General features: G+C 38.3%; 2 protein-coding genes across 5 annotated transcripts; one reads left to right on the top strand and one right to left on the bottom strand.

Annotated features, from left to right (window-relative positions):
• Nucleotides 1-4,468: 4,468 nt before the first annotated feature.
• Nucleotides 4,469-18,909, bottom strand: LOC144082540 (moesin a-like). 4 transcript variants are annotated; one of them, XM_077609771.1, is made up of 18 exons: nucleotides 18,762-18,909; nucleotides 18,521-18,688; nucleotides 13,963-14,115; nucleotides 13,819-13,878; nucleotides 13,182-13,229; nucleotides 12,876-12,959; nucleotides 12,720-12,815; nucleotides 12,104-12,226; nucleotides 11,373-11,524; nucleotides 11,202-11,285; nucleotides 10,989-11,135; nucleotides 9,381-9,477; nucleotides 8,845-9,008; nucleotides 8,575-8,705; nucleotides 8,280-8,440; nucleotides 7,596-7,688; nucleotides 5,751-5,984; nucleotides 4,469-4,924 (listed from the first exon to the last, which is right to left on the bottom strand). In XM_077609771.1, exons 3-18 carry the CDS (start codon nucleotides 14,002-14,004, stop codon nucleotides 4,760-4,762), a joined length of 1,881 nt encoding a protein of 626 aa, XP_077465897.1. In that variant the 5' UTR covers nucleotides 14,005-14,115; nucleotides 18,521-18,688; nucleotides 18,762-18,909; the 3' UTR covers nucleotides 4,469-4,759. The 4 variants fall into 4 exon arrangements, with proteins under 4 accessions (XP_077465897.1, XP_077465899.1, XP_077465898.1 ...); XM_077609773.1 differs by lacking the exon at nucleotides 12,104-12,226; XM_077609772.1 differs by lacking the exons at nucleotides 13,182-13,229; nucleotides 13,963-14,115; nucleotides 18,521-18,688; nucleotides 18,762-18,909 and having other exon boundaries at nucleotides 13,819-13,901.
• On the top strand, nucleotides 18,562-25,409 carry LOC144082541 (zinc finger C4H2 domain-containing protein). The gene is made up of 5 exons (XM_077609775.1): nucleotides 18,562-18,771; nucleotides 20,562-20,733; nucleotides 20,848-21,020; nucleotides 24,158-24,320; nucleotides 24,710-25,409. The coding sequence occupies exons 1-5, from the start codon at nucleotides 18,719-18,721 to the stop codon at nucleotides 24,821-24,823; spliced, it is 675 nt and encodes a 224-aa protein (XP_077465901.1). The 5' UTR covers nucleotides 18,562-18,718; the 3' UTR covers nucleotides 24,824-25,409.
• The last annotated feature ends 1,038 nt before the right edge of the window (nucleotides 25,410-26,447 follow it).

Genomic DNA, 26,447 nt, shown 5'->3' with positions numbered 1-26,447 from the left:
TCGCTGGCCAGACAGACATTGTGACTGTAAGGGGGATCACTATCATGTCACTAAATTGTCTTAAATATTCATTTAAAAACTAGCAGTAAGTGATTATGGGTTAAAAATAGATTGATAACAATGGCCTTCTAAAATCAACAGTGTCAACATGTGAACAAGTTTTCGCACATATGCTATTCGTTGTTTGGGTCCGGGCGACCAAAAGTCCGGCGACCAAACAGCCGGTCACGGCTTTAATGACATCACCAGATCAATGAACACTGATTCAGAGGGGACACTTGCTGAAATAGCTAGATCGGTATCTTAGAAGTCTAGAAGGGCCAATGCCTCGAAAGCCGCGGTGGAAGACATTAACATCTTTGCCTTGGTTATTCCACAAGAAGGTTTAAATTTAGTATAAGATTAAAACTTATTTTTAAGCGAGTGTGTGTATAGTAATCTAAGTTCATTTAAGTTAAATATAAAGTTTATTTTATGTCACGAGCGCGTCCGTCACGTCGCTCTCCTGTCTTCTTTGGTTTTTTTTTCCAGAGGGTGGGAACGAATTAATTTGTATTTAGTTCATTTCTATGGGAAAAATTGATTTGAGCTATGAGTAAATTGAAATACGAGCTCGGTCCCGGAACACATTACGCTTGTATCTCAAGGCATTATACTGTATTAATAAAACCTATTCAGCCATCATGAAATTCAGTGCCCTTAATCAAATTATTTGGCAAAATAATAGACACGTTTTTAATGACATCCAGTACAACTTGACTATATGCGATCATAAGAAGTATGTTTTGAAAAAGTTGGGTAAAGTTAGGTTATGATTAAACTTTCCAACTCAAAGGTTTGCTGCTGAGGTACACAAAATAAACTTAGACAGAGACGTATTCCACTGTGCTTCTCTATGGCACTAGTATGGGGTTAAATTAGGTTCCTGCACCGAGGACAGCAAAGGCTCAAAGGACTAAAAGAAGACCTGTTCCACTATGTGAGCTCCTGTTATGATTTTATTGTAGAAATATCCACAGTTCCCTGATAGAGTTGAATGAATGTGAAAAAAAAACTTTGTCCTCATCATCCATATAATACAGAACTTCTTTTGGTGCTTTCTGTACTCAGCAATGTGAATTGTACAGAATAACAAAATGAATTTAACAGCTTTGCTTGCAGTTATTTTTTGTGTCTAAATCTTCCAAGATCTAACAAGTTTACTTCATGTGTATTCTCATCAAGAACTGAAACCTTCAATTTCAGGACTTTGTTTTGGAAAAGTTTGTTCATAACTAACTGGGCGTGATATATGGAATGGATAAAAAATTTGAAATGCAATTGAGATGCACAAAGAAATTGCTGTATTCTAGAACACTTATTCATAGCCTATTGTCCCCATCAGGAAAATGTCTTTAAACACTCCTTCATTCAAACTGGTGTAGGCATTGGCTGTGGGCTGATCAAAAATACGTAATGATAACTGCAGAGTATTTATATACCACATTTAGTATATACTACACGTTTTAACCATAATCAAAGTACTTTACATTAGCTCACATTCATCCACCAATTGTGCTGCTGCCATGCAATCAAACTGCAGACCATTCATGTCCAGGAAATTTTAGCTACCAACTCTGCCACAACCATTCTAACATCCATACATTCCAAAATATTGTGGTGATAGTTCTGATATTTCCTGATACTGAGGTGGGCATGAATAGAGACTTTTTTGGTCGTCAAGCTACGTCAAGCTTTTTAGTCACACAGTTGTAGTTCACAAGAGCCAATCATGTCAAACAATCATATAACCTTGCACAGTCATGTCAATGCAGGGACAAGAGGACCCTTATCACTTACTATTTCCACGATAAAATACTGTCAAATGTGGCATCGATGGCCAACAAATACGAATGTCATAAGCTTCTCAAAACAGAACATTCAGTGCCTTGCCTCGCCCCACTTTTCAATGTTTTGTTATCCAATATATTTCATTCCACTTCACAATTGTGTCACACTTGTTGTTGATTCTTGACAAAGAAAATTAAATTGTATATCTTTATGTTTAAAGCCTGAAATGTGGCAAAAGGTAGAAAAGTTCAAGGGGGCCGAATACTTTTGCATGGCACTGTGTCATCGCAGACATTGAATGGATTGCAACTGGTCCAGTCTAGTTGTCTTAAAAGTCAATACCTCTCATCCTAGCAGGCTTCAATCAGAGTAACCAGACATAGGACAGAACGGGCCTGAAATTCGTTAAGGAAAGTCAGCTGGGTGGTATACAAGGGCATAATTCATTTTCGCATATGAACAAAGCTGTGTGAAATGCCTTGTTGAGAGGTCAGTCCACAAGGGTCTTTGGGTTAAAACTCCTTAATTCATATTTAACGCAACTGGAGCTCTCTAAACATTCAAATGAAATGGTTGTTGTTTTGTAAGTACACTCAGTTTCTATTGAACTGATAAAAGGAATCCATTGTATAAGGGGTGTCGTAAGACACCTCTCATCAATGCTGCTTCTGACCTCTCTTTCAAACCATCTGTCAGTGAAAAGAGGTCAGCGGAGGCTGTAGTTGATCATGCCGGGATTAAATGCTTGCCACTCACACCATGTGTACAGAGGAAAGGTTGGCAGCATCGTCACTCACGCTATCACATTGTGGTATGTGATAAACAACACCCTGGCTGGGAAGAGGAAGCGGCAGTGGGTCATCAAACCTCCAGAGAAGGTCATCAGTTCTCACAACCATTCCATGGACACCATTCTTATTTAGGAAAGCATGAGAAAAGCAGTGAGCTCCCCCAAGACAGCCCTACCCACACCGCAAGTTAGAAAGAATCATCCACTTGGCACTTCCACAATAAAAAAAAATGTGGTTTTAAACACTGGATTTTAAAACAAAATCCTGATTACTTGGCTAGAATACACATTTAGTGGTAAATTATTGAATGCAAATAGGTTGTCCACTTGTATTCTAAAGGTGTCTACATTGGTTTTCGGCCTCATGATCCCTCGTGAGTAGAAACTTAATCTTTCACTTTGCTTAAGGGCTCTGTTTCCATTTAATGTTACAAATTGAATATACTATTCATCTAGGGCCAGTGTCTGAAATGGATCCTCAAGTCAGACTTTAATTTTTGTGGCTAACTCCCACCTCTGTTCCCCTATAAACTTGCTGTTCCAGTTGGTATTTACATCTTGTCTGGAAAACCTGGCTGAGAGATATGCGCACTTGCAGGTTTTAAAGCTCTCAGATCAGGCATCTGATATGTGACCATTAAGTACTTTGGTGTTAATATTTTATACTTGAGAGCCATAAACAAAGATAAATAGAGCTCCCAAAGTCGTGCTCTTTTAGTAAGAGTAGATGTTAGCGAGTCTCCCATGAGATGACAATTTAAAGAAAGCATCTTTTCAGAAAGATGCCTCTAAATCAGAGAACATAAAGAGCAACAACAGACCCTTTGGGGGATGTGATAAAATAGCTGTAATTCTGAATAAGTGTGAGCTTGGTTCATTTATTATAGCCGCGCTAATGAAATCAGCACTGATGGACAGAGAGACAGCAAAGATAAAGATGTCAGTGAAATGAAAGGAGGGTCACTTGGAATGAAAGGGCCAGGCTGAGTTACACGAACTGAAATTAGGGTCAATGTGCCAAGAACCCGGCCGGCAAGGATTCCAGTTTTTTTTTTTTACCCTTCTGCACTGGAATGAAGAGTCTTGTGTGTGGAATTTAAACAGATATTTAGAAGATTCACAGAACATGTAACAGTTGCTAATATGGGCTGTAATACAGTCTGATTGACTACTAATTCCTTTCAGTTCAATTAAAGAATAATGCTAAACTGCAACAATATTGATTGACCCATCTCCAAAAAAGTGTACAGTGACGGTCTTTTACTGCAAACTCCAAAGAAACACAAATGCAGGAGACATAAACTACCAATAAAAAGGTTTGGTCATACGTTTTCATGATATTAAATAAGAAACAAGAGAAAAAAGAGTCAACATTTTTGTAGTTGAAATGACAATCTTATCTTGAGCATTTTCCTATTAGTAATTCCAATTGTTTTTGTGAAGTGTATTATTTGGCACATAAAAGAGAATTTGAGGTAAATGAAAAAAAAACGTGCAATCGGCGAGAACAAGATGAACGACTTACTTTAAATGCCAGGACTGCAGTTGTATTATTCATAGGAGATAAAAATAAAAAGGTAAATAAACCGGAAAGGACTACGTGGAGACATCATACACACCAAAACAAACTCATGAGATTCAATACTACTCTGTAATTCCGACTGCTCAGTTTTCACTGACACTGTCAGAAGTTGTTTTTTCATGTTTGTTTGTAAGAGTTAGTTACATAAAACTAAATATTTACGCCTAAAATGACAAGACAGGGAAAACTAGCGTAAATATTAAAAACCATCAGATTAGGTTGACAATAATAAATTACCTAATAAGTAAAATAATAACTCTCTGTCAGAGCTCATAAAACCAGACTTTATTAAGTTTAAAAATGCAGAAGACATTAAATCTGATAAAGATTATGACACTAATTAGGTGCGGTTATACTCAATGATATAGTTTGGTATATATTTGGAGTAAGGTCATTTTCCTCACAGACTCATGTAAAATCAAGATTGAAAATCAAGGACAGTTACAGTGTGCTATTTGTTGTCATGTTACAACTACTCATCAATCTGAGATGTAATACTTGCATCCATTCAATACGTCTTCGACTTCTAATTCACTCTGTCTACAGCGGACTTTTTCTCACATGGACTCAAATTCATCAATGCGCTGTTTGGTGTTGCCCTGACGAATCTTACGAAGGGTTTTGTATTTGTCACGACCAGCCTTTACATTTTCAGCATGGATCAGGTCATTTGGGGTCTTTTTGCTCTCGTCTACGGCTCGAGCGAGCTCAGTACTCAGAAACTGAAAGGGAACACAAACACACAGAAAATGAAATGCTCATAGCTGAAACTACCGAGAATCCACTGCTCTCTCTTCCCGCACCCATGTTCCCCCCTCAGTCCCAATTTGACAACATTCTTTTGTCCGTAGTTATTAAATCCAATTTTGTATTGGAGATTCTATGCAACATCATACTGTATTTTGCTTGAGAGATAAAGTCCAATTTTCTCTGTGGATGACTTGCAGCATGAATAAAACCACTCGAATGACAAAATACCTGCAAAAATGTTCAATTATGGAGAGTGCACTTAGTTCTTGGAAAAACATGCTTTTGGGAAGGGCAGATTAAATTGTCACTTAACTGCACAATTAAAACCATATACACTGTGGTTTAATAGAATAGCCAAAAAATAAAGGGCACCACAATGTGCATCAGAAGGTGATTAAGGATATTTTTTTTGCTCATTGACAGTACAGCATCAATTGAGCCTGAATCAGTTCAACCATAAAATATGAAGTTGCGTAAATTTATGTTACTGTCATTGCTGTATTATAATAGAGTAAATGTTAGGGATGCATTAAAAGTTAATGTTGTTGATCCATTACTGGTAACATTTTTGTAATTATCGCAGAAATCTAAGTCAAAAAGTTGTATTAATTTAATGGGTACACACGCAGACATAATGGACAAATAATTTAAGACCAAACTAGTCTGAATATCCAACACTTATGAATACCGTACACTTTAAATTTCAGAGGTTTCAGTGATGGTCAGATACACAATATCTAAATCCCAATAATATGGCCGCAAAATCATGGAGTTGCTTCTATATTTGTGTAACCATACCTTCAAATTTTTCTGCAGTCTCTGGTTCTTCTGGGCCTCTGTTATTCTTTCCTCTTCACTGCGGTCTCGTACAGTGCCAGGAGACATTAACTCAGCACTCGCCTCTGCGCTGCTCTCATCTGTCTCGTCATGATCATGCATGTGAGTGTGAACAGAATCCTGGATGTGGATTCCCATTATTTTAGACTTCAGCTCTTCTTTTGTTCGCTCTAAATCAGCTTCAACCATCATCGCCTGTCAATAGACAAGATAAAAAATTGTGATTTTATGAACTCCCTGGGAGAATGTTACGCTATTTTTAACGTGGCCCGTGCCCATCATTCATTCATTCATCTTCTATACTGCGCCTCCTCGTAAGGCTTGCGGGGGTTGCCAGAGCCTATCCCAACTGACTTCGGGCGAAAGGACAAAACCCTAGACTGGTCACCGACCAGTCCTAGGGTACAGAGAGAGACAAATGACCAGACCATCCACACTCACAATCCTACCACCACCAGCAGGAATATATATATATATATATATATATATATATATATATATATATATATATATATATATATATATATATATATATACACACATATATATATATATATATATATATACACACACATATATATATATATATATATATATATATACACACACACATATATATATATATATATATATATATATATATATATATATATATATATATTCATCATCTTTTCATCATGAAAGTCTTCAATGTCATATTGACAGCAACATGAGTACATGAGTACTATATATTGTAAAATAAAACATTTTCACTTGGGGTGTGAAAAGAAAAATGAAAGCAATGATCTGTTGTTATTAAAAAAACAGGTACTGAAAGAATATTTGGCAGTCAATCATAAAATGAATGGATTTCCGAAGAAGAAAAACTGGATGAAAAAACATGGGAAATGAATTCAGGTCATTTTGACCCATGTTGTCCATTAGAAGGAATGCATGTACGTTGTGCATCAATGGATTAAAAAGAAAGGCAAGGTAGGGATGTGCTGTGGAGGTAGAACCTCAGTTTGAGGGGGACAGCAGAGATAGGTTTGTTGTTATGTTGCCATTGTTACGGTCAAACGTAAAGCATCCTGTGTTCATTGTAGTCTAACACTTCCTTGCCATCCTCACATTGTCTGATCAGACACTACAATAAAAAAATACATACAAAAAGAAGAAGAAAAAAACAGCTGCTGTGACGGCATGGCACACACAGTTCAAGTTCAATTTATAGTTCCGTGAGATTGAATTACTACTGTTGTGTGTGTGTGTAATAGAAAAAAAATGCACAGTTCAATCAATTAGTAAACAGTGCTTCATAAGCGATTGATTCTGAAAAATCCTGTTGTCATTGCAATCACATCAAATATTTCAAACATGCACAGTACTTCTTATGTATTTTAAAATTAGTTCGTGAGTAACTGAAGTAGTAATTTATTATCAGTACAAGAACAGAGAAATCATGTTGAATATATTTTTTTATAAATGCAGGTAAATGTAATATCATGTAAGTGAGCATATGCACAATTTAAGCAAATGCACTCATTATCAATTGCAGAGACACAGCCATTAATATTTTTGAAATACCAAAAATCCCACATTTTAATCTAGGATCAAATGTTGGATGCAATAATAGTACTAAGTTTCCTGGACTGTGGCTTATGTTATCTCTCCATAAATTCTCAAATCAATGAAATTCATGCCTCTGATGGATTTCTTCCATCTATTATAGCTCATACCGTGTTCATTTAATAGTGTCAGACATCCTTCTTAGCTCATTCTTGATTCACCCTTTATGTGGCTTTTGCTTCTTCCATTAATTCTCACCCTTTTCTGCCATCTCATTGCCTCCTCATCCTTTTTCTTCTTGGCATCTTCCAGCTGGGAGATTTTCGTTGTAAGCTCTGCCAGCTCAGTGGCCTATCCACATGTGCACACAAATGGGGAAAGAGTTAAGAGGGCTCCTGATCTAAGGTCACTGTGTTCTGTCTGTCATGACAATTGTCGTGTGTGTGTGAATGTGTGTGTGTGTATGTCTTTGTGAGTGAGTGTGTACGCGGTTGCGTATGCAGTCTCTTGGAAAACAGCATGCAGAATCCAATTTGGAATATTTTAACTTCATAAATCCCCCAAAATACCTACTTTTATCATTAAAAACAGTAGCGTTGTAGTACCACTATTTTCTTTTGAAATTAGTCACAATAGTGAAGGAGTACAAGGTAGAGACTAGCTGGACACGTTAAGGTGCCAAAGAGGCTAAGAGATGCCCTCAAAAGAGATGAAAAAAAGACTGATCAATTTAGAAAGGGACACCCGTTCTCTGGCAGATATTAGTAGCCTTTTTCACAACCGGGAACAAAATATAGGAGCCAGCAGATACAACTCTGTGGGTGATGACATGCATGAACAAATGCCTTTAAAACGTATATAGTACTTCAAATATTGTGTCCATAGATGAGGTTGTTACGATATAATCTATTTTTGGCACACTTCTAAAGAGTGGAGACATACCAGCTCTTCCTGACTCTTCATGTCAGACAGGGGATGTTGGAGCAGAGCCTCTTTTGCCTGCATTGCAGCCTTATGGTCATTGTCCAGGCTGAGAGCTTCCTCCTGTGCAAGTGCCTTCTCCTTCTCTAATTCAAGCGCCCTGCGGGTTTGCTCCTCCAGCTCTAAAATACAACCACAGTACAGATACTATACACTGTAAATTCCCAAACCATGAATATTTCAATGTGGGAAGACCCTTTTATTTTTAAATGTTCCCAAACAGAAAAAAATGGTTGTATTTTAAAAGTTGTCAGACCAGCTTGAGCTCTCTTTGTCTGCTCTTCAATCTGTCGCAATCTCTCCATCAGCTCCATAGTCTCACGAGCAATCTTCTCTGTTTCCTTCTCAGCATTTTCGCGCTTTTTTTTCTCACTTTCAAGGAGAGCCCTGACAGGAGAATTGTGCATAAATACACATCTGAAACAACTGCATCCCCTGACAGCTCTTTTTGAGTGCAGAGAACACACTTTAACTCTGGAAGAAAAAAAGAAACAAAAAGAGAGAAGTCCTTATTGCTGCTTTTTACCTCTCCATCTGCCTCTTGCTCTTCTCCTCCTTCGCCTGGGCCTTCATCTGCTGCACTTCGATGGTGTCCGGTTTGCGTCTGCGCATGTACAAGTCATGATTCCCCATACACAGTGCCAGTATACGTTTGTTGATGCGAAGACGGGGTACATAGAAAACAAAGTCCTTAAATACAAAAAGCATGGATTATTTATAGTTTGAATCACAACACAAATTCTTAGCATCTACTTTATTGCTCGGTTGTGATGTAGTGCATCTACAAAAAATGTGTTAGTTATGAAAAATAAGTGCTCATCAGTGGAATTATTTAAATGCAAACTGAGATTCAGGCATATAGGAAAATAATAATTTTCTATGGTTGTTTAATTGTATTTAGTGATTTGAATTGTATTTGGCAAAAAAATCGAACATATTGTCATTGTATTTATCTGTATGTGATCAAATTCATTTTGCCTAAAGAAACAATAATAAAAACAAAGGCCACTCAATATGTACCATATACTATATATCATATTCTTTTTTTAAGCCATTCCATACCGGAGATTTCTTGTCAATAGGTTTAATGACGAACTTCTTGTCATTGAAGGAAATGTTCCTGATCTCACTCCATGGGAAGCCAATCTTTGGAGTTAGCCTGCAATATTGGAATTCATTATCACGTTGATCATCACGAGTCATGGGTATTTAGGAGCCTATCCCAATTGTCTATTGCAGAAGGTGAGGTACACCCTGAACTAGGTGTCAAATAGCCATTCACGCAAACACTCATACCTACAAACTATTTTGAAGTGTTCAATCAGCCTACTATGCATGTTTTTGGAATGTTGGAGGAAGCCAGAGTACCCGGAGAAAAATCATGCAGGTACGGGGAGAACATACAAACTCCACACAAGATGGTCCAAACCCACCGGGGATTGAGCCCTTGATCTCAGGACTGTGAGGTGGACACACTAACCACTGTTCAAATCATGTCCAATAAAATTAATCTAGCCGAGGTTAAAGCCAATTAAGATGGAGGAACATCGAAAAAACACGGTGCTCCTGAGCTCAATTTTGAGCTTCCTGACAGAGGCATATGTACCCCCGCTTCCACCACCGTTTTTATTTCCAATATATTTGCTAAAGTTTCCCCCTAAAAACTTTTTCATATTGTCATTGTGGAGTGGTATGTGTAGACCTTTGAGAAGTAAAATGAATTAATTCAATTTTGGAAAGTGGCTGCAATCTGATAAAATGTGAAAAAGTGAAGTGCAATACATAATTTCTGGATGCACTGAAATCAGAAAGCTATCTTAGTCTATTTTACTCCATCTAATCAAGTCAAACTGGCCCAGCCAGATTCATTTTTGAATGGAGTTTTATATACATATTTTGTAAATGTCATGCTTTTGCAAGCATTGGTCAGTGGAGAACAAGACCGTCGATATTATTTTAAAGATTTTTTTTAACCCATTACAAGATAAGTGTTCTAAATGTTTTTTTTCTCCTCCGAACTGCTGAGCTTCAAAATATTCATTACAATTAAGTGCACCTGAGATAGATTGATGCAAAATGAAAAACAGTCATATGGTCTGCTGAGTCCACAAATAATTATGGGAAATCGTGGGAATCGTTTGTTGAGTCAATTAAAATAAATAAATAAATAAAACATTGTTATTAACAATGTTTAATATGTATATATATTTTTTAACATCTTAATCATTATTCTATTTTTTATCTTGATTTTTATTCATTAAAGTAGATTGGACGTCCAGGACCATCAGTGGCAGCCAATGAGTTCAATGAGTGCCTTCATTCATTCATTTTCCATATTGCTTATCCTCACAAGGGTTGCGAGGGGTGCTGGAGCCTATCCCAGCTAAATATGGGCACCAGGCAGGGGACACCCTGAAACGGTGCCCAGGCAATCGCAGGGTGAAAGGAGATGGACAACCTTTCATTCTCACACTCATACCTAGGGGCAATTTAGAGTGTTCAACCAGCCTACCCTGCATGTTTTTGGGATGTGGGAGGAAATCGGAGTACCTGGAGAAAACCCATCAAAAGTTTTGACCCCTTTGTGCCCAGCTGTATTTGTAAATAAGAAGTACAGTATAAAAATAGAGGGAGTTTGAAGATTGTCCTAGGTGAGAGTTGAAGACCTACTTGTCCTTGTTGTCATATATGTTGAGGCCTAGGGCGTCCACTCCCAACCACAGCTCAGTTCCTTTCTTGTTCTTGATACTGAAGTAGTTGACTCCATACATCTCTAGATCCTGGGCTATCTTCAGGTATTCCACGATAGCATCCTCCCTGTGACAAAGAATCATGGCATTGAATTACTTATTTGCAAGGAGGGATAGATTGACTTTGGGTTACCTTAGCATTCCCTTGTGTTCTTGATGCCACACTTGAATTCTTTCCTCCCACTGATTGTTATTCAGTTTGTGCTGTTCTAAAACCCTGGATTTATCATTGGAGACAAGACACTAGTTAGAATTCAGATGGCTGAAAAAGATAAAGTTTGTACCCAGAGGATGGCCTGCCTACCTTTGGGGAAGCAGCTTCTCTCTTGTTAGGTAGCCTGGTACATGATAATCTTTCCTGAAGTCTCCGTGTTTGACCTGAACTGCATATGAGGCTAAAAGCACAGCAGACTCGGGTGGACAGTAAATGTCGTCATTTAGGATGCTCTCTTTTACCTGAAGCAAAAACGATTGCAGTCTCCCATTGCTGATATTCATATCATTATACAGTAACTCACACAGAAAAGAACATGACTCTTCTGAAGTTTATTTGAAGGCCATGGTGCCATTTCTGTGCATGGAAATTCCCCGGTGAAAAACCGAGGAGAGTTACCCTAAGCTTGAGCTGTCGGCAAACCCCTGAAGGTTTTTTTGACATCTGTCTTTGGTGAGATACTTGCGTTGCTGGTGCATCTACAAGTCATTCATTCATCAATTCATCTTCGGGTTTGCAGGAGCCTGTCCCAGCTGACTTCGGGTGGGAGGCAAACTACACCCTAGACTGGCCGCCAGTTAACCATCTACAAGTCACCATTGGAAAATCTAAACTAATTAGTTGAAAAATTGTGTTTGTCTTGTCAGTGTTGGTCTTGTTCTTTTAATGTGCAGAAAAGAAATTTATCTGTTATAGGCATTTGGAATACCCTATAGTGGATGATTATTTCTAAACAAATTTTTATTGAAATATTAAAACGCAAAGAAATTCCAGTTTTTGCATGCTATAATATCACTAAAATTGTTTGTGTGTTTACTAACCTGCAGAAAGAAAAGACGCTGTGTTGCCTCCTGAATGAGTTCTTCTACAACATCCTCAGGGTAAAATTTGGCCCTGAACTTAATCAACAGAGGGTTGTCCCTCTTCACATCTTGGGTGGTCACCTGGGATTAGTACCCCACAACACAGGGATGAACATAGCAAGCAACTAATTAACCTCAATGGATTGACAATATCACGTTCATTTGCGAGCATCTGTCAAGGGTAGGAGGTGGGTTGGCCATGTGAGACATAACAGCAAGTTGACAAAAAGGGCCTTATTTTTGTAGACTGTGCCCGTATGTTTGGTATCAGGCAGTGGTGCAAATTTATTTTCCTGTCATGTGTTTTGGAATTCAGTAGACCGGTCTGGGCCAATACAGATGGACTAGCGTAGCAAGGATGTGTCCTATGTACATAATCAGATCCAGCCGTTGGGGAAAAGATTTTTTCTCCTACCAGATAATGGAAAATTTGCGCTAACAAACATGGCCTTGTTGATGGGAATGAAAACAAGCTTGCTTATTTATTTGAACAGGTCATCATATCCAGTGCATCCCACCCTTTTTTTGAAGCGGGAACTTGCACGAAAATAGGGCCCATGAACTTTCTTCCTACCCTTTTGTTGAGCCTTAGCCAGGTAGAGAAGCTTTTGCTGTCCTGGTACTGAAGACCGAAGAACCAAGTTTCCCTCAGCCCAATAGTTTTCACGATCTAAACAGAACAATGGCTTCACATAAATGTTCAGAGGGGTTTTATTTTTTAAGGTGGTACCTGATCGAAAAGCTGTTTGCCTGTGGTGCTGGGCAAGATGGCAAATTCCAGCTCAGCATCCATACTCGTCACCCGAACATTTATCTGCCAAAAAAACACAATACACAGGAGAAACACATTCTGTTACACAATCATATGTGTCATTGCAAAATATGAATATGATGAGCAACAACCTATCTGAAAAAGAATACATTACTTTTAATCGAATTATTTTCTACTAATATCATTGTAGGTTCTGTTGAACTAAAGTTTGTATCTCTTTCTGGTTCTTGGACAGAAAAAAAGACCAAAAAGAGTGTTTCTTACATTTTTCTGTTCAACCAGGAGCATCCACTCACAAGAGGTTGGTGGAGGCTATAATAAAAAAAATGAAACCCACAGTAGATTTTTAGATGGGGTTCATTCTATCATAAATATTCTATTTGTATCATGAATGAATAAAAAATAGGCGAAGGAAAAAATACTGGTATTATTACAGTTAAAAATCAATACACCAGAAAAAGTTATAAAACAATTACAATGATAATTTGAATTTTTTTTTATGAAAGTGTACACTAAGCAGTTGGGCATTAGGTGACATTTTTTAAATTTTAATATGATGCGAATCACTGTACGTATATCGATATCTCCAATTAGAACACAGTATTCAGTTTATTTGTTGCATCATGTACAATGGGGGAAAATGGTTTCTAAAAGCAAGTCACTTCTATCAAAGACAAAAATAACCTTGAATGTGTATTGCAACACCTACAGTTGCCATGTATCTTTTGGCTAGCAGAGCAAGTACTATGTATTCTCCCCTGCTCCATTTTATATTACAGTGATTTATTTTTAACTGCCATACTGTACATGTTAATTACAAATCCGTAATGTAACAGTATAATAAACCCCCAAAATATATTTTCCAAAATGTGGAAACAAACAATGAAAAGTTTCTACTCACAGTTGACATTTTTCTTCTGTAGTAAAAGAATTCTTCCAGTAGTTGCTTGTCGCCTTTTCTCTGTGGAGTCATATGAAACTGCTTGCAATACCAACACGGATTAGATTGAGTGGAAAAAAAGACCATTGTATTATTCCCAAGTACCTCTCTCTCATTTAATCCAATGGCAGCCTGGGGCCCAAGCATTGCTTAGAGGCACACTTCATCTGACAGCATTTCTTCAAATACAACTTTGATCAAGTATCACTTACCCTGGTATGAATCTCTTGTCTTCCAAAATAGAGACTTTTCCTCCATCTAAAATAAAGAATGATTGTTTTCCTTTGATATCCAATGTTTTAACAGGAGATGATAAATCTAGATCTGAATCAACATCGCCCACTGGGCACTGTTTTCGGATGTTTTGATGTATTTATGTACTCACCGCCAAAACTTGTTTTTTTTTCCTGATTGAAAATAATTGAAAATCTTCCACTTAGTCTGAGATTTAATTGTGATGAGTATGAGCTATCCTTGGAGCAAATTTAGCCCTGCATAAGAGAATAGTGGGTAAGTAGCAAGTCTTTCTGGAGAAGGTTGAAGACGTTATTGTGGTGGCTGTTTTCATTTAAAGGTACTCTTACAGTGGTGCGCGATGCACATGAGAAGTCTCCTGCCAGAAATGATAGAGTAGCCAGACGTTCAATCACTACATCTGCAAATTGTCATTCTTGAAGCTCCATTTCTATGCGATTTGGCCAACAGTGTGACATGTGGTTGGCTAAGGAGAATGACAAGATTTGCTGTCTCTGGCTTCAAAATTCAGGATTGTGCGTCAACCAAAACTTTTTCTCATCTGTGATTCAAAGAAATAAGCATCTCCTTAAAGAATCTTGTGGATGAACCTTTTAATTGGTTCAAGTTCTTGAAGGGGCCATGGCTTAGGAAAGGGGGTGGCATTCTTTACATCAGGGTTCCCAAATTAGTTTTTCTGTGCACTAAATGCTCTTTGATGGAAGCCGTTTGGGATTCTTCTTCATCACTTGTGGGGTTTATAAAAATACCGTAATTACTCGAATATAACACGCAGATTTTTGCTATATAATTAATTCCAATAGTTGGGGGTGCGTGTTATAATCAATAACTAATTTTTATTTTTTATTTTTATTTTTTTTGTCTTGTTACATGGCCCTTAGCCTGGTGCTTTTTCTTGCCAAATAAATTGAATTGAAATTGAATTGAATAAAATAAATTACAAATTTTCGATCGAAAAAAGCATTGTCAAACTCACTTTGACGCACGGATTTTACGTCATCTCGTAGAGCCGACGCACGGATTTTACGTCATCTCGTGAAGCCGACGCACGGATTTTACGTCATCTCGTAAAGCCGAGACCACCACTGCCCCCCTCTAGCCTCGTACCCGTCTCAGTTCACCCTCTCTCAGTTCAGTGTTATAATCAATAACTAAAATAAATTACAAATTTTCGATCGAAAAAAGCATTGTCAAACTCACTTTGACGCACGGATTTTACGTCATCTCGTAAAGCCAATCGGATGATGTGTTGTGGGAGGAAGAGGAAGTGGATGAAGGAAGCGTGGACGTTGATAGGATTCTCAACGAAGAGATGTATGAGAGGACAGACAAAGAGAGAGAGGAACTCTTCATTTGAAGGATTCTAATGAATAAATTTGTTTGAACAAAACAATCGTGAAACGAAGAAAAAAAGGTAAGATTTCTGATTTTCGTCAGCGGGAAATTTTAGGTGCGCACTATATTCGAGTACTGCGTTTTTCCAGATTTTTTTGGCCCAAAATTACCTGCGTGTTATTTTCGAGTGCGCGTTATATTCGAGTAATTACGGTAGGTCAATTGTCTGTTACGAGCTCATGGATATTTTTTTTTAAAAAGCCCAGTGACTCATACCGCCGTTATTATTATTATTATGATCCTTTTCATATTTTGTATATTGCAACAATTTTTCCATTTGGTTATTAGTAACTAAAAAGGCTTGTTCTGATCGCTGGTTCGAAGTTCTCACACCAAGAAGAGTCTCTATCTCCACAGTAACATTTTACTCATGAAAAATTTCCATTTTGAATTAGATTGCAGTGGTTTATTGTATATAGTACCTGAAGTAGGACTTTAATTATATATTTTTGCTGTCTAGTTGCTAGGTTTAGTTGTGAAGTATACAACAGTGAGTCAATACACACTTTGCCCTTTCGGGCCATTTATTGGGGGTGTCTGACTTATAGCTTTGTTGAGTGGTGGACATCAACATGACATCATGTTTCATTCATTTTGCAAGGCTAGGGGATAGTTACGTTTTGTAACATGTCATGTTTGTTGGGGCACAGCCATAATGATACAGATGTGCTGAGTGTACTGAGTTTGAATGGATTTTACTGCATTTTTTCCCCAACAGATGCATCATGCCCAACGATTCATTTAAAAACCAGGGGAGGAAGGCAGAGAACTGAACAGATAATGATAAACACATTCATTACATCATCATGTTCTCAAGTCACGGTCAGCAATATGATGCTTGCATGTATAATGTCCCAGGATGACATGACTAGCCTGGTGAAAATGAAATTATACTTGCAAGGGTTCACAGAAATAACTTATTGTATAATGATATCAATTTGTATTCTATCTTGGAAGATGAATTGATATTTATTGTGAGAAACTATAAAACATGTCAGTGTCTTCACATTGATGAATATCTTTCATTTTTAATTGCTGTTAAGTGTTGGCTTTTGCGGGTTTAGTTTGCATTTCTAGTCTTGGCTTTTCCCCCGGTGTGAAAAAATGGGTCCTAAGAAAGACGGTGCAATGAAGGGTACCCATTTTTTCCCCGGTAACCATGGTAACCCTCTATTTCAGAAGCATGAAAGGTAACCCCTGAAATAGAGGGTTACCATTCTAGGGTTAATCACGTTTTATTTGTATTTACCTTTTTTGCGCAGGTGCCTTTTGTTGTTATAGCATTTTGGCTGTTAGAACTCAGCAAGATGTCTTCATTGTTTATCGAAGATTTTCTCTTTTTCTCTTATAAACTCTAAGCAATGTTACTTCTTATTCTTTCCTAATTTTAAATCATGTTTTATTTCTCTGCCCATTATAGATCTTTTTGAGTTCATTTGTATCTTTATAAAATCCTGGAAAAGTCATGAACATGCAGTTAAAGGCATTCCTGGATGAACATGGTGTTCTGCAGATCTTCCAGTCTAGTTTTAAAACCCTACAGAACACAGAGCTTGCTTTATTAAGAGTTTTAAAATGATATCCTCCTGGCAAATAGCCCTGGCGACAAAGGGCATGTGGAGACATTTGAACAGGCAGGTTCCTTAACTATTAAATGGGCATGTAGACCAGCAACCATCATCGGCTATCATGCCACCACATCCGGCAGTAGCTCCCAATGTTCAAAATTAGAAATTTCATTTGTTGCAGAAATATCTTATTGTACTTTCCAGTTGGTAGAGGATTTCGAAAAGGACTAGTAGTATTTTGGACTGGTTGCCAGTGCATCTGTCTTTAAGTATGTTGTGGGGTTATTGATCACCTTTCCTTAAAATCCTGATATTTTTATGGCCATTTGGAACCAAATAAGATCTGAGGAAAATAACAATTTCTATGAAAACAAGTTATTAATTGCCATATAATTTGCCAAGATTAAAAAATAAAAAACATTGTAAGAGCCATAAAACTGAGTCATGCTGGTGACAAAATGGTCTTCACAAAGCTGCAATTGTACAAGTGTTTTCTACATAGTTATATATTTTTGAGTACTGACGTCAGTTTAAAAGAAAAGCTTAGAGACACTACAGAATTAATATATATACTCATTCATTCATTTATGACGGGCCGGCGGATTGAGTGGTTAGCCCGTCGGCCCCACAACTCTGGGGTCCTGGGTTCAAATCCAGGTCGGTCCACCTGTGTGGAGTTTGGATGTTTTCCCCAGGCCTACATAGGTTTTCTCCGGGTACTCCGGTTTCCTCCCACATTCCAAAAACATGCATGATAGGCTGATTGGACACCCGAAATTGCCCATGGGTATGAGTGTGAGCGTGAATGGTTGTCCATCTCCTCGTGCACTGCGACCGGCTGGGGACACTGAATTTGTGGCCAGCCAATCGCAGGGCACAGGGAAACGGACAACCATTCACGTTCAAACTCATACCTAGGGGCGATTTAGAGTGTTCAACCCGCCTACCATGCATGTTTTTGGGATGTGGAAGGAAATCGGAGTACCCGGAGAAAACCCACGCAAGCCCAGGGAGAACATGCAAACTCAACACCAGAACTGTGAGGCTGACGCACTAACCTCAGTGGGTTTCCTCCGGGTACTCCGGTTTCCTCCCACATTCCAAAAACATGCATGGTAGGCTGATTGGACACTCTAAATTGCCCCTAGGTATGGGTGTGAGTGTACATAGTTGTCCATCTCCTTGTGCCCTGCGATCGGCTGGCCACCGATTAAGGGTGTCCCCCACCTCTGGCCCGAAGTCAGCTGGGATAGGCTCCAGCACCCCCCGCGACCCTAATGAGGATAAAGTGGTTCATAAAATGAGATGAGAAAATCATTTAGAACTTTTTTTTCTAACATAATTAATTAGGAAACCTGTATTCCTCTTACACAATTAACTGTACAGTTGACAGTGGGAGTATTGCTACAATTATATTTTTTTACTTGCTGTGTTTTTAATATTACCTCAGCCATTTTAGAGGGAAGTAGTCTTCCTGGTTTGGTCTTGTTTCGCCACGACTTCACCTTGATCGAGCGTGCCCGTGTGCGCGGTCCCGTCAACTATTTTCCTTCTTTTTTTCTTCGTCTTCATCATCAACAAGAGAAGACCACCCGGCAACACGGCGGCCCCATCTGGGTGACGATTCAAGGAATTTCTTCACCATGACGGACGAGCAAGAAATCATGTGCAAGTTAGAAAACATACTGGATGTACGGTAAGGCTGCAAAACATGTCAAAAGACGACCAGGCTGATGTTTGAGAAAGGTCAGCGAATGCAACACGAGCCCCCCTTAGGCTGCTTTGTTACCATGTTAGCTAACGGGGGCTAGCGGCTGCCCGTGCTGCCTCACCGGCAAACGAAAGAACGTCGCATTGTTTATTTGCCTCGTGTTATGTCGCTGTAGGAGACACAGGTGTTCTAATCATCCATTCATCATCAGTCCAGATGTTTAGGACATTCCGGATGTGGTCTAGTCTCCATGGCGCGCTTGAGCTAGTGAATTAGCCATCATCATTCTGTCAGTTTGGCTGACTGCCACGTACTGCTCTGAATGCCATATGAATAATACATTTTTTTATAAACTTGCAGCTGTAGTTCATGCTTATATTATGTGATTGTCCCCCCCCCCCCCACTACGAACACACTTTCAGCCTACGTGATATAATGCTAACTATGACATTGATGCAGTTGCATTGACAGTCCTTTGTCTATCTGACGACTGTACACGAAAAGGCAATGCTAATTTGACAGACTTCAGATATAACCCAAACTTCGTGGTTATCATCTGTTGTTACCACGGAAAGCACATTTCCCGATTGTCGACAAGTCTTGAATCAATTCTATCAAAGTTGCAATAGAATATTTACACATATTTTACATACCAATCTCATTGGTACGGGTAACAGAAATTTCAAACTAAAGCCATCGTATTCTTCTTAGTCTTGCTGTTATTGCTGGAAAGTTGACAATTTCCCAAAGCCTAAAGCTAAAAGATTTTAATCAAACGGCATCAGTCAACTAAAAATAAATTGAATGGGACCGACCACAAGCTGGTTTTAGTGATGAATCAACATAGCATGCATACATAACATTACTGCTACATTTATCATGATTTTAGTGAAATAATTGAATTCTTGGACAACCGATGGTGCATAGGTTCTTCCACCTGACTTCGGTGCGGACAGACTGGGTTCGATTCTCATTTGTGAGTGGTTGTCCGTTTAACTGGGACAGGCTTCAGCACCCCCTGCGACCCTTGTGAGGATAAGAAGTTCGGAAAATGAATGAATTTAATACCTTGCCACGTCCTGAATTATGTAACCAATCCCTAAATCAAGTTGAAAAGTCTTAAAAAACATTACATTATTTTTTTTTATAAAAAGGCCTTAATTTGCAATAACATGTCTTGAATTTAATATTCAAAATTCTAAAAAAAATATGTAATTACTTAATTTAATTATTTCATTAAACACAGTTTATCATGTTAAATACGATTATTAAATTAACTTACCTAAAATATAAAATACTGTAATACTCAACAATAGGAGAGAAAAAAAGATTCACCTTACCATCTCTGAGATGCAAATGATTAATTTAAATAGATTAGCGTGTTTTTTTTAAATGCTCCATGATTTATCACTTTTGCCACCTGGAGTATGACGTCATATAAAGTGTGGCGTCATGGTGATTTGAGTATCGTAATTTTTTTATTACTAATATCAAATAGCTAAAGTATATGTATTAGTCCAAAATTGCCTTCATTTCTTTCATTAATAGTTTATTACATGCCACTCTTAACCATGTTGTGTCGTATGTCTGTACCATCCTAAACTGAGGACTTTTTAAGTTTTTACAATTTTGAGGACCCGCTTTAAATACTTGAACTCTTGGGCCCTTATCTACCATGTAAGAATCACTTTCTGACATGGTTGTTTACAGGTTACTACTTACTGATTTTCTCCTGTGAACAAAATTTGCCAAGTGTCATATTCTTGTGCCAACAGGAACAAAACAGTCCAAATGCAGAAGATCAAGTCTCGTCTGAAGATTGAGTTTGAGGCATTGGAGTCTGAAGAGAAGCATCTAAAAGAGTACAAGCAAGAAATGGATCTCCTCCTGCAGGAAAAGATGGCACATGTTGAGGAGCTCCGACTCATACATGCAGATATCAACGTGGTGAGTGCAAGCAGGAACATAGCATGTGCTACAGGAAAATTGCTATTTAGATGCAATATATTCCCACAGAAATCTCCAAATGTACATCTTACTTTGATTTTTGTTTTACAAAAGATGGAGAGCACAATCAAGCAGTCTGAAAATGACCTGAACAAGCTGTTAGAAACAACTCGCCGCCTCCATGATGAGTACAAACCTCTGAAGGAGCATGTTGATGCACTGAGAATGACTTTAGGGCTGCACAGACTGCCTCACCTCAGTGAAGAAGAGGAGAAGCTATCTCTGGAGTCAGTATTTTACACACTCACACACGTATTTGCAGACATACCACAAAGTGGTGTGGAAGTGTATCACACATGACTTACTGTAGGGGTGTTCAAACTTTTATGCTCCAAGATCTACTTTTCAAGGAGTTAACCTTCCACGGTCTATCTTTTTTTTTTACAGGCCACTGACAAAGCTCAGCAATTATGTAAAAAAACATAAGTTCCATGTACCTTGCAATGAAAATCTACAGTAGTTGACTCCCCTGTGTATGACTTGAACTTTTAATTGAAAGTATCTGTCTCCCCAATTGAACCTGGAAAATGGTTCCACTTGAGAGAAGCCCAAATAACAAAAGTTCCTGCATTGAATTTAGTCTTACAGATTTTGGCAGCCAGTAGCCACACAATTGTAAACCTGTGAGTGTGATGCTCTGGTCTGTTAAGTTGAAAAAGCATCACAAGCTCTTTAAACTATAAGAGTGTCTGACCTTTTAGTTTTTTATGGTTGTGAAGAAAGGTTTTACCTCCAATTCAAAATTGTACAGGGTGGCAGTGCAGTGCAGTGAAGCCTGCACTAGACAGATTATTTCTCCTTCAAGTTAGTACTGACTCCTGAGTCTATAGCAGGGGTGGGCAAACTATTCCACAAAGGGCCGCAGTGGGTGCGGGTTTTCATTCCAACCCAGAAAGAAGACACCTTTTCACCAATCTGATGTCATACAATTGCAATCAGTGGATTGCGGTCGGGTGCTTCTTGTTTTCTACAGAAATCTTATTGGTCAAAATGTCTGTTCCTGATCGGTTGGAACAAAAACCTGCACCCACAGTGGCCCTCGAGGACCGGTTTGCCCACCCCTGGTCCATAGTGTTTTGTACCAATTAGGAAGTTTCTAAAATGGATGAGTGGTAAACACTTTTACAGAAGCTGGGTTAGTTTTTCCTGTCTAATATTTCTACATTAGAGAAACGTAGAGTGAACAGTAAAGGTCCAAGCACCTTAGGTGATCGACAAGTGCAGTTTAAACCACTTTAAGAAAGTTCCTTCTGTCCTTGATAAATTGGGGAAAAAAATTGATGGCCTGTCATCTCAAAGGTTGCAATTTGATCTAATGAGTGCCAGAGAGATGACACCTGTTTGAAGTAACACGGATGTCATAAGCTACTTTTGTGAGTGCTCTGTTTTATGATGCCTTCTAGTAAATCTGTTGTAAGAAGCAATTTTTTTGTAGCTTTTTAAAATTAAAAGAATCATTGGAAATGGGTCTATGACACTCACGTGTGCTATTACAGTCTAAAGGTTGCCCTCTACTGGCTAACCCGTCACCTACAGGCAACTCGTAGTCTACAAGTAGCAATAATTCCGAATTGCCTTCACTTGGCAATATCCTAACTTCCAGAAGGCAGCCCTCTACTGGACAACTCTTAGTCGTTATTCCGCAATTAGTTAAATCAGGCTTGATACAAAAAAAATGCTTCAAGGATCGATAGATACTGGTCCTAGCTACATGGCCACCTAATTTCAAGCCAATCAGTTCACAAATGACATAGGACTAGGACTATAAAGTTAGTGTACACAAGAACAACAACCTGAGTAGAGACTTGAAATGCCTTCAGCCTCTTATAAGTTGGGAAACCTCAAGCATAAAGTAAATAACCTTAAATGACTGTGGCACTCTTATCAAAAAGTACATTTCCAACAAATGGTAGAACATCCGTAAACACGTGTAATGATTCACAGCTGTAGCTTTGAGAAGTTTGAGAGGAAAAAAACAAGGGTGAAAAGACAACTCTGAAAACCTTGACAAGCATGGAATAGTGATTATATTGTCCTCTAGGGGAACTGAAAAACGTGATGGCAAGTGGTGAGTTCCACTTTCACAGTAACATGTTTGAGGTGAAAATAATAATAAAAAAAAAAGAAATCACCAATGCCGAGCCTCATAAAAAAAACATAGATCAGTACCTGTGGAATGGAAATTTTTAGTTTCCATGCGTTTAAACTTTGCTGACTTGTTTGGATCAGTTAAATTCAATGTATTCATTACCTATTTGTGTGAAGCGTAGCAATCAAGCTCTGCTCAATTGAGCAGGTCAATACTGTCTGGAGGAGTTCTGCCTGAGCAGATGTGTGCGTTGAAGCAGGATAAAGCAGTTCATTTGCAGTCTATTTTTCTAAAGCAAGGTTCTCTAAACCGGTCCTCATGGGCCGCTGTGCGTCTCTGTTCAACCCAATGACTTTCCAGTTAGAATACAATTCTTCACCCCCTATATCCCTTTGTTGGATAGTTCAAAGACCCCTGACCTAAGAAGGTTATTGGCTGGTTAAATCAGGAACCTTTTAATTTTTTTCTGTAGAGCTGCAATGTTGTAATTGAGAATTTCTTGGCAAAATTGGTTGATCAACTCTTTGTTTTTGCAACTAGGGTGCTGGTTACCTTTATTCTGCTCTTCGTTTCACAATGCTGTTAGACTGCAGGCATATCTTACTAGTAGAAAAGTAATTCTGTAATCATGTTCTCTTTTCAACAAGTCCCTACTGAAATTATATTTGAAGGTGTGATAGAGTAACTTGGAAGAAAATTAAGTCACACCTTATATCTGTTGGGTGTTAAGAATATTTTCTAATACACCCAGCGAGAGTGACATGCACACCAAAATGAGCTATTGGTTTGGTCTAAAAAAATACAATTGAGATAATAATACATTCAAATGCATTGAAAACGTAATATTCTAATTTATGTTGTGTTAAACAAATTCATTAATACATGGTACATTGATGGATAGGGGGACTCTTAGATGTATTCCACTGTGAATTGGACTTCATCACAAACCTATTTCGAGAGAAACCAGAGAGAATAATGAAAGAGGATATCACTTTTTTAGGGGGAAAATGCGCCAGAGGGGCATAAAAACCAAGGCAAAATTTATTCCTAGCCCTCCATGCTCGGAACAAAGACACTCACATTAACTCAGACAAACACTCTCACTAGGAGTGTACTTTGGCCAATAGTTTTACATTAAGAAGAGGTTGGGGGGGAAAGAATGTGAGCTCGTATTCTTTGTGGTGATGCTGCTGATGTATAATGGGATAGAGGTTTGTGATATCCTACAAATGAGACTAACAGCCGGGCTCGTTGTGTCTGTCTTGCCTCCGCTAGTTACTTTGAGAAGCAAAAAGCAGAGTGGCAAAAGGAGCCTCATGAGCCAGCTATCCCAGAATCCCTTGCTGCCGCAGCAGCGGCGGCACAGCAGCTTCAGGTGTCCCGCAAACAAGATGCCCGTCAAACCGCCACTTTCCGACAGCAACCACCACCCATGAAGGTATTTACCAGTCCCAAAACAACAAAGGGGGAAAATTAATTGTTCAATATGTTAGTACTCAAAACAGTATGGGATACATATTCATGAATATAATATGGATTTGGAATGTTAAAAAATCATGTCTTCCTCTCAGCGTTTAATAGTAAATGTTCTACTGTACTGAATAAAAATACACTGGCTATGTTACAGGCTAAGAAATTGCAAAGAAATAAAATGTTTTGCATTACATTTTGGTCGAGAAATGACAAGGGTTTGCCCTACTTGGATTCATTTTCTGCTAGACTGAACATAAAAACATGACTATTAAATTTAATACGCTATGAACTTGGAAGTCCCATTTTCGATTGTCTTTAGACTAAACAAGACTGTCCCTTTCATTCTCACTCTAGGCTTGCCTCTCGTGCCACCAGCAGATTCACCGCAATGCACCCATCTGTCCCTTGTGCAAGGCCAAGAGCCGCTCACGCAACCCTAAGAAGCCCAAAAGGAAACCGGATGAGTAGATTCCTAACAAACTACAGTATTTACTCCAAAAACTGGCCCAATTTGCTGATCTTGAATCAGTCATATGCACAGTTGTGCCAGAGCTAGGCATTAGGAAGAATCCCACACACTTTGAATAAATGTTTTATTAGTATTATACTTCATTCAATATCAGTCTAGCACTAAGCCAGGTTTGGATCCTATATACGTTGTGTGTTTCTATCTGTGTTTTTGCTGTATTAATATGTAACTGTATAGTCTCCCTTATTAGGTTTATTATCGCTTAATCGTGTTCCGCCAATAGCAGTTAACAAAATAGTCATTAGTAATCATCCTGTTTATTGCCTTAGATAGTGTATTGAAAGTTCAGTTCGGTTTTTGAGTCCGTTGCATGCGTGCATCCGTGGTTGTCAAATGTGATTTGTGGCCCTAAACATGAATACAATAGGTTTAATTGCTACATGAAATGAAATGTTGTTTTAATGTTTACAATGGGAAAGTGACCTTCGACCCATACGTTGAGAAACTGGCAGAAGTACTTGCTTTAAATTTGGTTCTAAGTTTTCATACGATGATATGGGAATAAATGTTTCTTTTGTACTAAAATGTGTCTTATTCAAATCTTGACCTCAAAATGTAAATCAAGCCACAACGTTTTGGACTTGCATTTACCGTATAGTATTCGTTTTATTATCCTTGCAGCTGCACCGCCCGAGCAAAGTTCTTTTTCTTCCACTTCTCCAAGACACGTTCTGTGTGCAGTTTTAATCAAAGGCAAAGTGACTTCACATTGTTTCTCCAGCCGTGAGAAGGTGACAAAGAAAACCACGCCACACAGACAGAATGGTCAAATGCGGATGGGGAAAAGGACAACAATCCTAAAATCAACAATTTGAATGGCAGACCTGTAAAACGTGAACTGCCACCAAAGTCAACCCATCCTTACCTGGGTTTAAAAAATCATTTAATCAATTTACGTGTTATCTTTCTAACAAACTAGTGTAAACTAACAGATTTTATATAACAGTATTCAATTTTTCCTTTTCATATAAATGAAATATATATATATATATATATATATATATATATATATATATATATATATATATATATATATATATATATATATATATATATATATATATATATATATATATATAAATAAATATAAGACACAAGCACATATGATCTAATGAGGCATCTGGTGAGTATTTGTAGTAACATGTGAATGAAATGAAGCTATTGGACCTTCAGGTTTGTGTGGCCAGCATAATATGAAGCCATAAGGACATCCTTGACTCCACCTTAACATTGTCCCTCACTCGTACAAGTGTTCTGCCTGCCGTGTCTGCTGCGATCTGTCTGAAAAAGGACAGCGAGGTCCTGCTAAATGAGTTCCTGTAGTGTTTTTGTCACGGTAACCCCTCATTTCATCTGTTGCCAGGGCAACTCCACGTTCCTTCGTAGTTGCTAAGGAGACCACAGGTTGCTGTGACCCGCATATTTCCACAAAATAGTTCCTCCCAAATCCAGAGAGGGGCATCTGAGGGCGACCAGGCGTTTTCCACAAACTCGGCTAACAAGCTCACATCACAGGAAAAAAATTATAGAAAATGGTCTAACAGCATTAGATTAAACATGTCT

Source organism: Stigmatopora argus, chromosome 9 (assembly GCF_051989625.1).
Source record: "Stigmatopora argus isolate UIUO_Sarg chromosome 9, RoL_Sarg_1.0, whole genome shotgun sequence".
Lineage (NCBI taxonomy): Eukaryota > Metazoa > Chordata > Actinopteri > Syngnathiformes > Syngnathidae > Stigmatopora > Stigmatopora argus.
Note: the sequence above shows the minus strand (reverse complement) of the source record. Positions and strands in the feature narration are given on the sequence as shown.

What these genes read in the sequence shown, in the direction of transcription:
- LOC144082540 (XM_077609771.1), bottom strand. Translation starts at nt 14,004, where the DNA reads ATGCTTGGGCCCCAGGCTGCCATTGGATTAAATGAGAGAGAG. An exon ending in GCAAACAGCTTTTCGATCAG is followed by an intron (nt 12,816 to 12,875) that starts GTACCACCTTAA and finishes TGTTCTGTTTAG; the next exon opens with ATCGTGAAAACTATTGGGCT. An exon ending in CTATTGACAAGAAATCTCCG is followed by an intron (nt 9,009 to 9,380) that starts GTATGGAATGGC and finishes TTTGTATTTAAG; the next exon opens with GACTTTGTTTTCTATGTACC.
- LOC144082541 (XM_077609775.1), top strand. Translation starts at nt 18,719, where the DNA reads ATGACGGACGAGCAAGAAATCATGTGCAAGTTAGAAAACATACTGGAT. An exon ending in GAAAACATACTGGATGTACG is followed by an intron (nt 18,772 to 20,561) that starts GTAAGGCTGCAA and finishes TTGTGCCAACAG; the next exon opens with GAACAAAACAGTCCAAATGC. An exon ending in AGCAACCACCACCCATGAAG is followed by an intron (nt 24,321 to 24,709) that starts GTATTTACCAGT and finishes TTCTCACTCTAG; the next exon opens with GCTTGCCTCTCGTGCCACCA.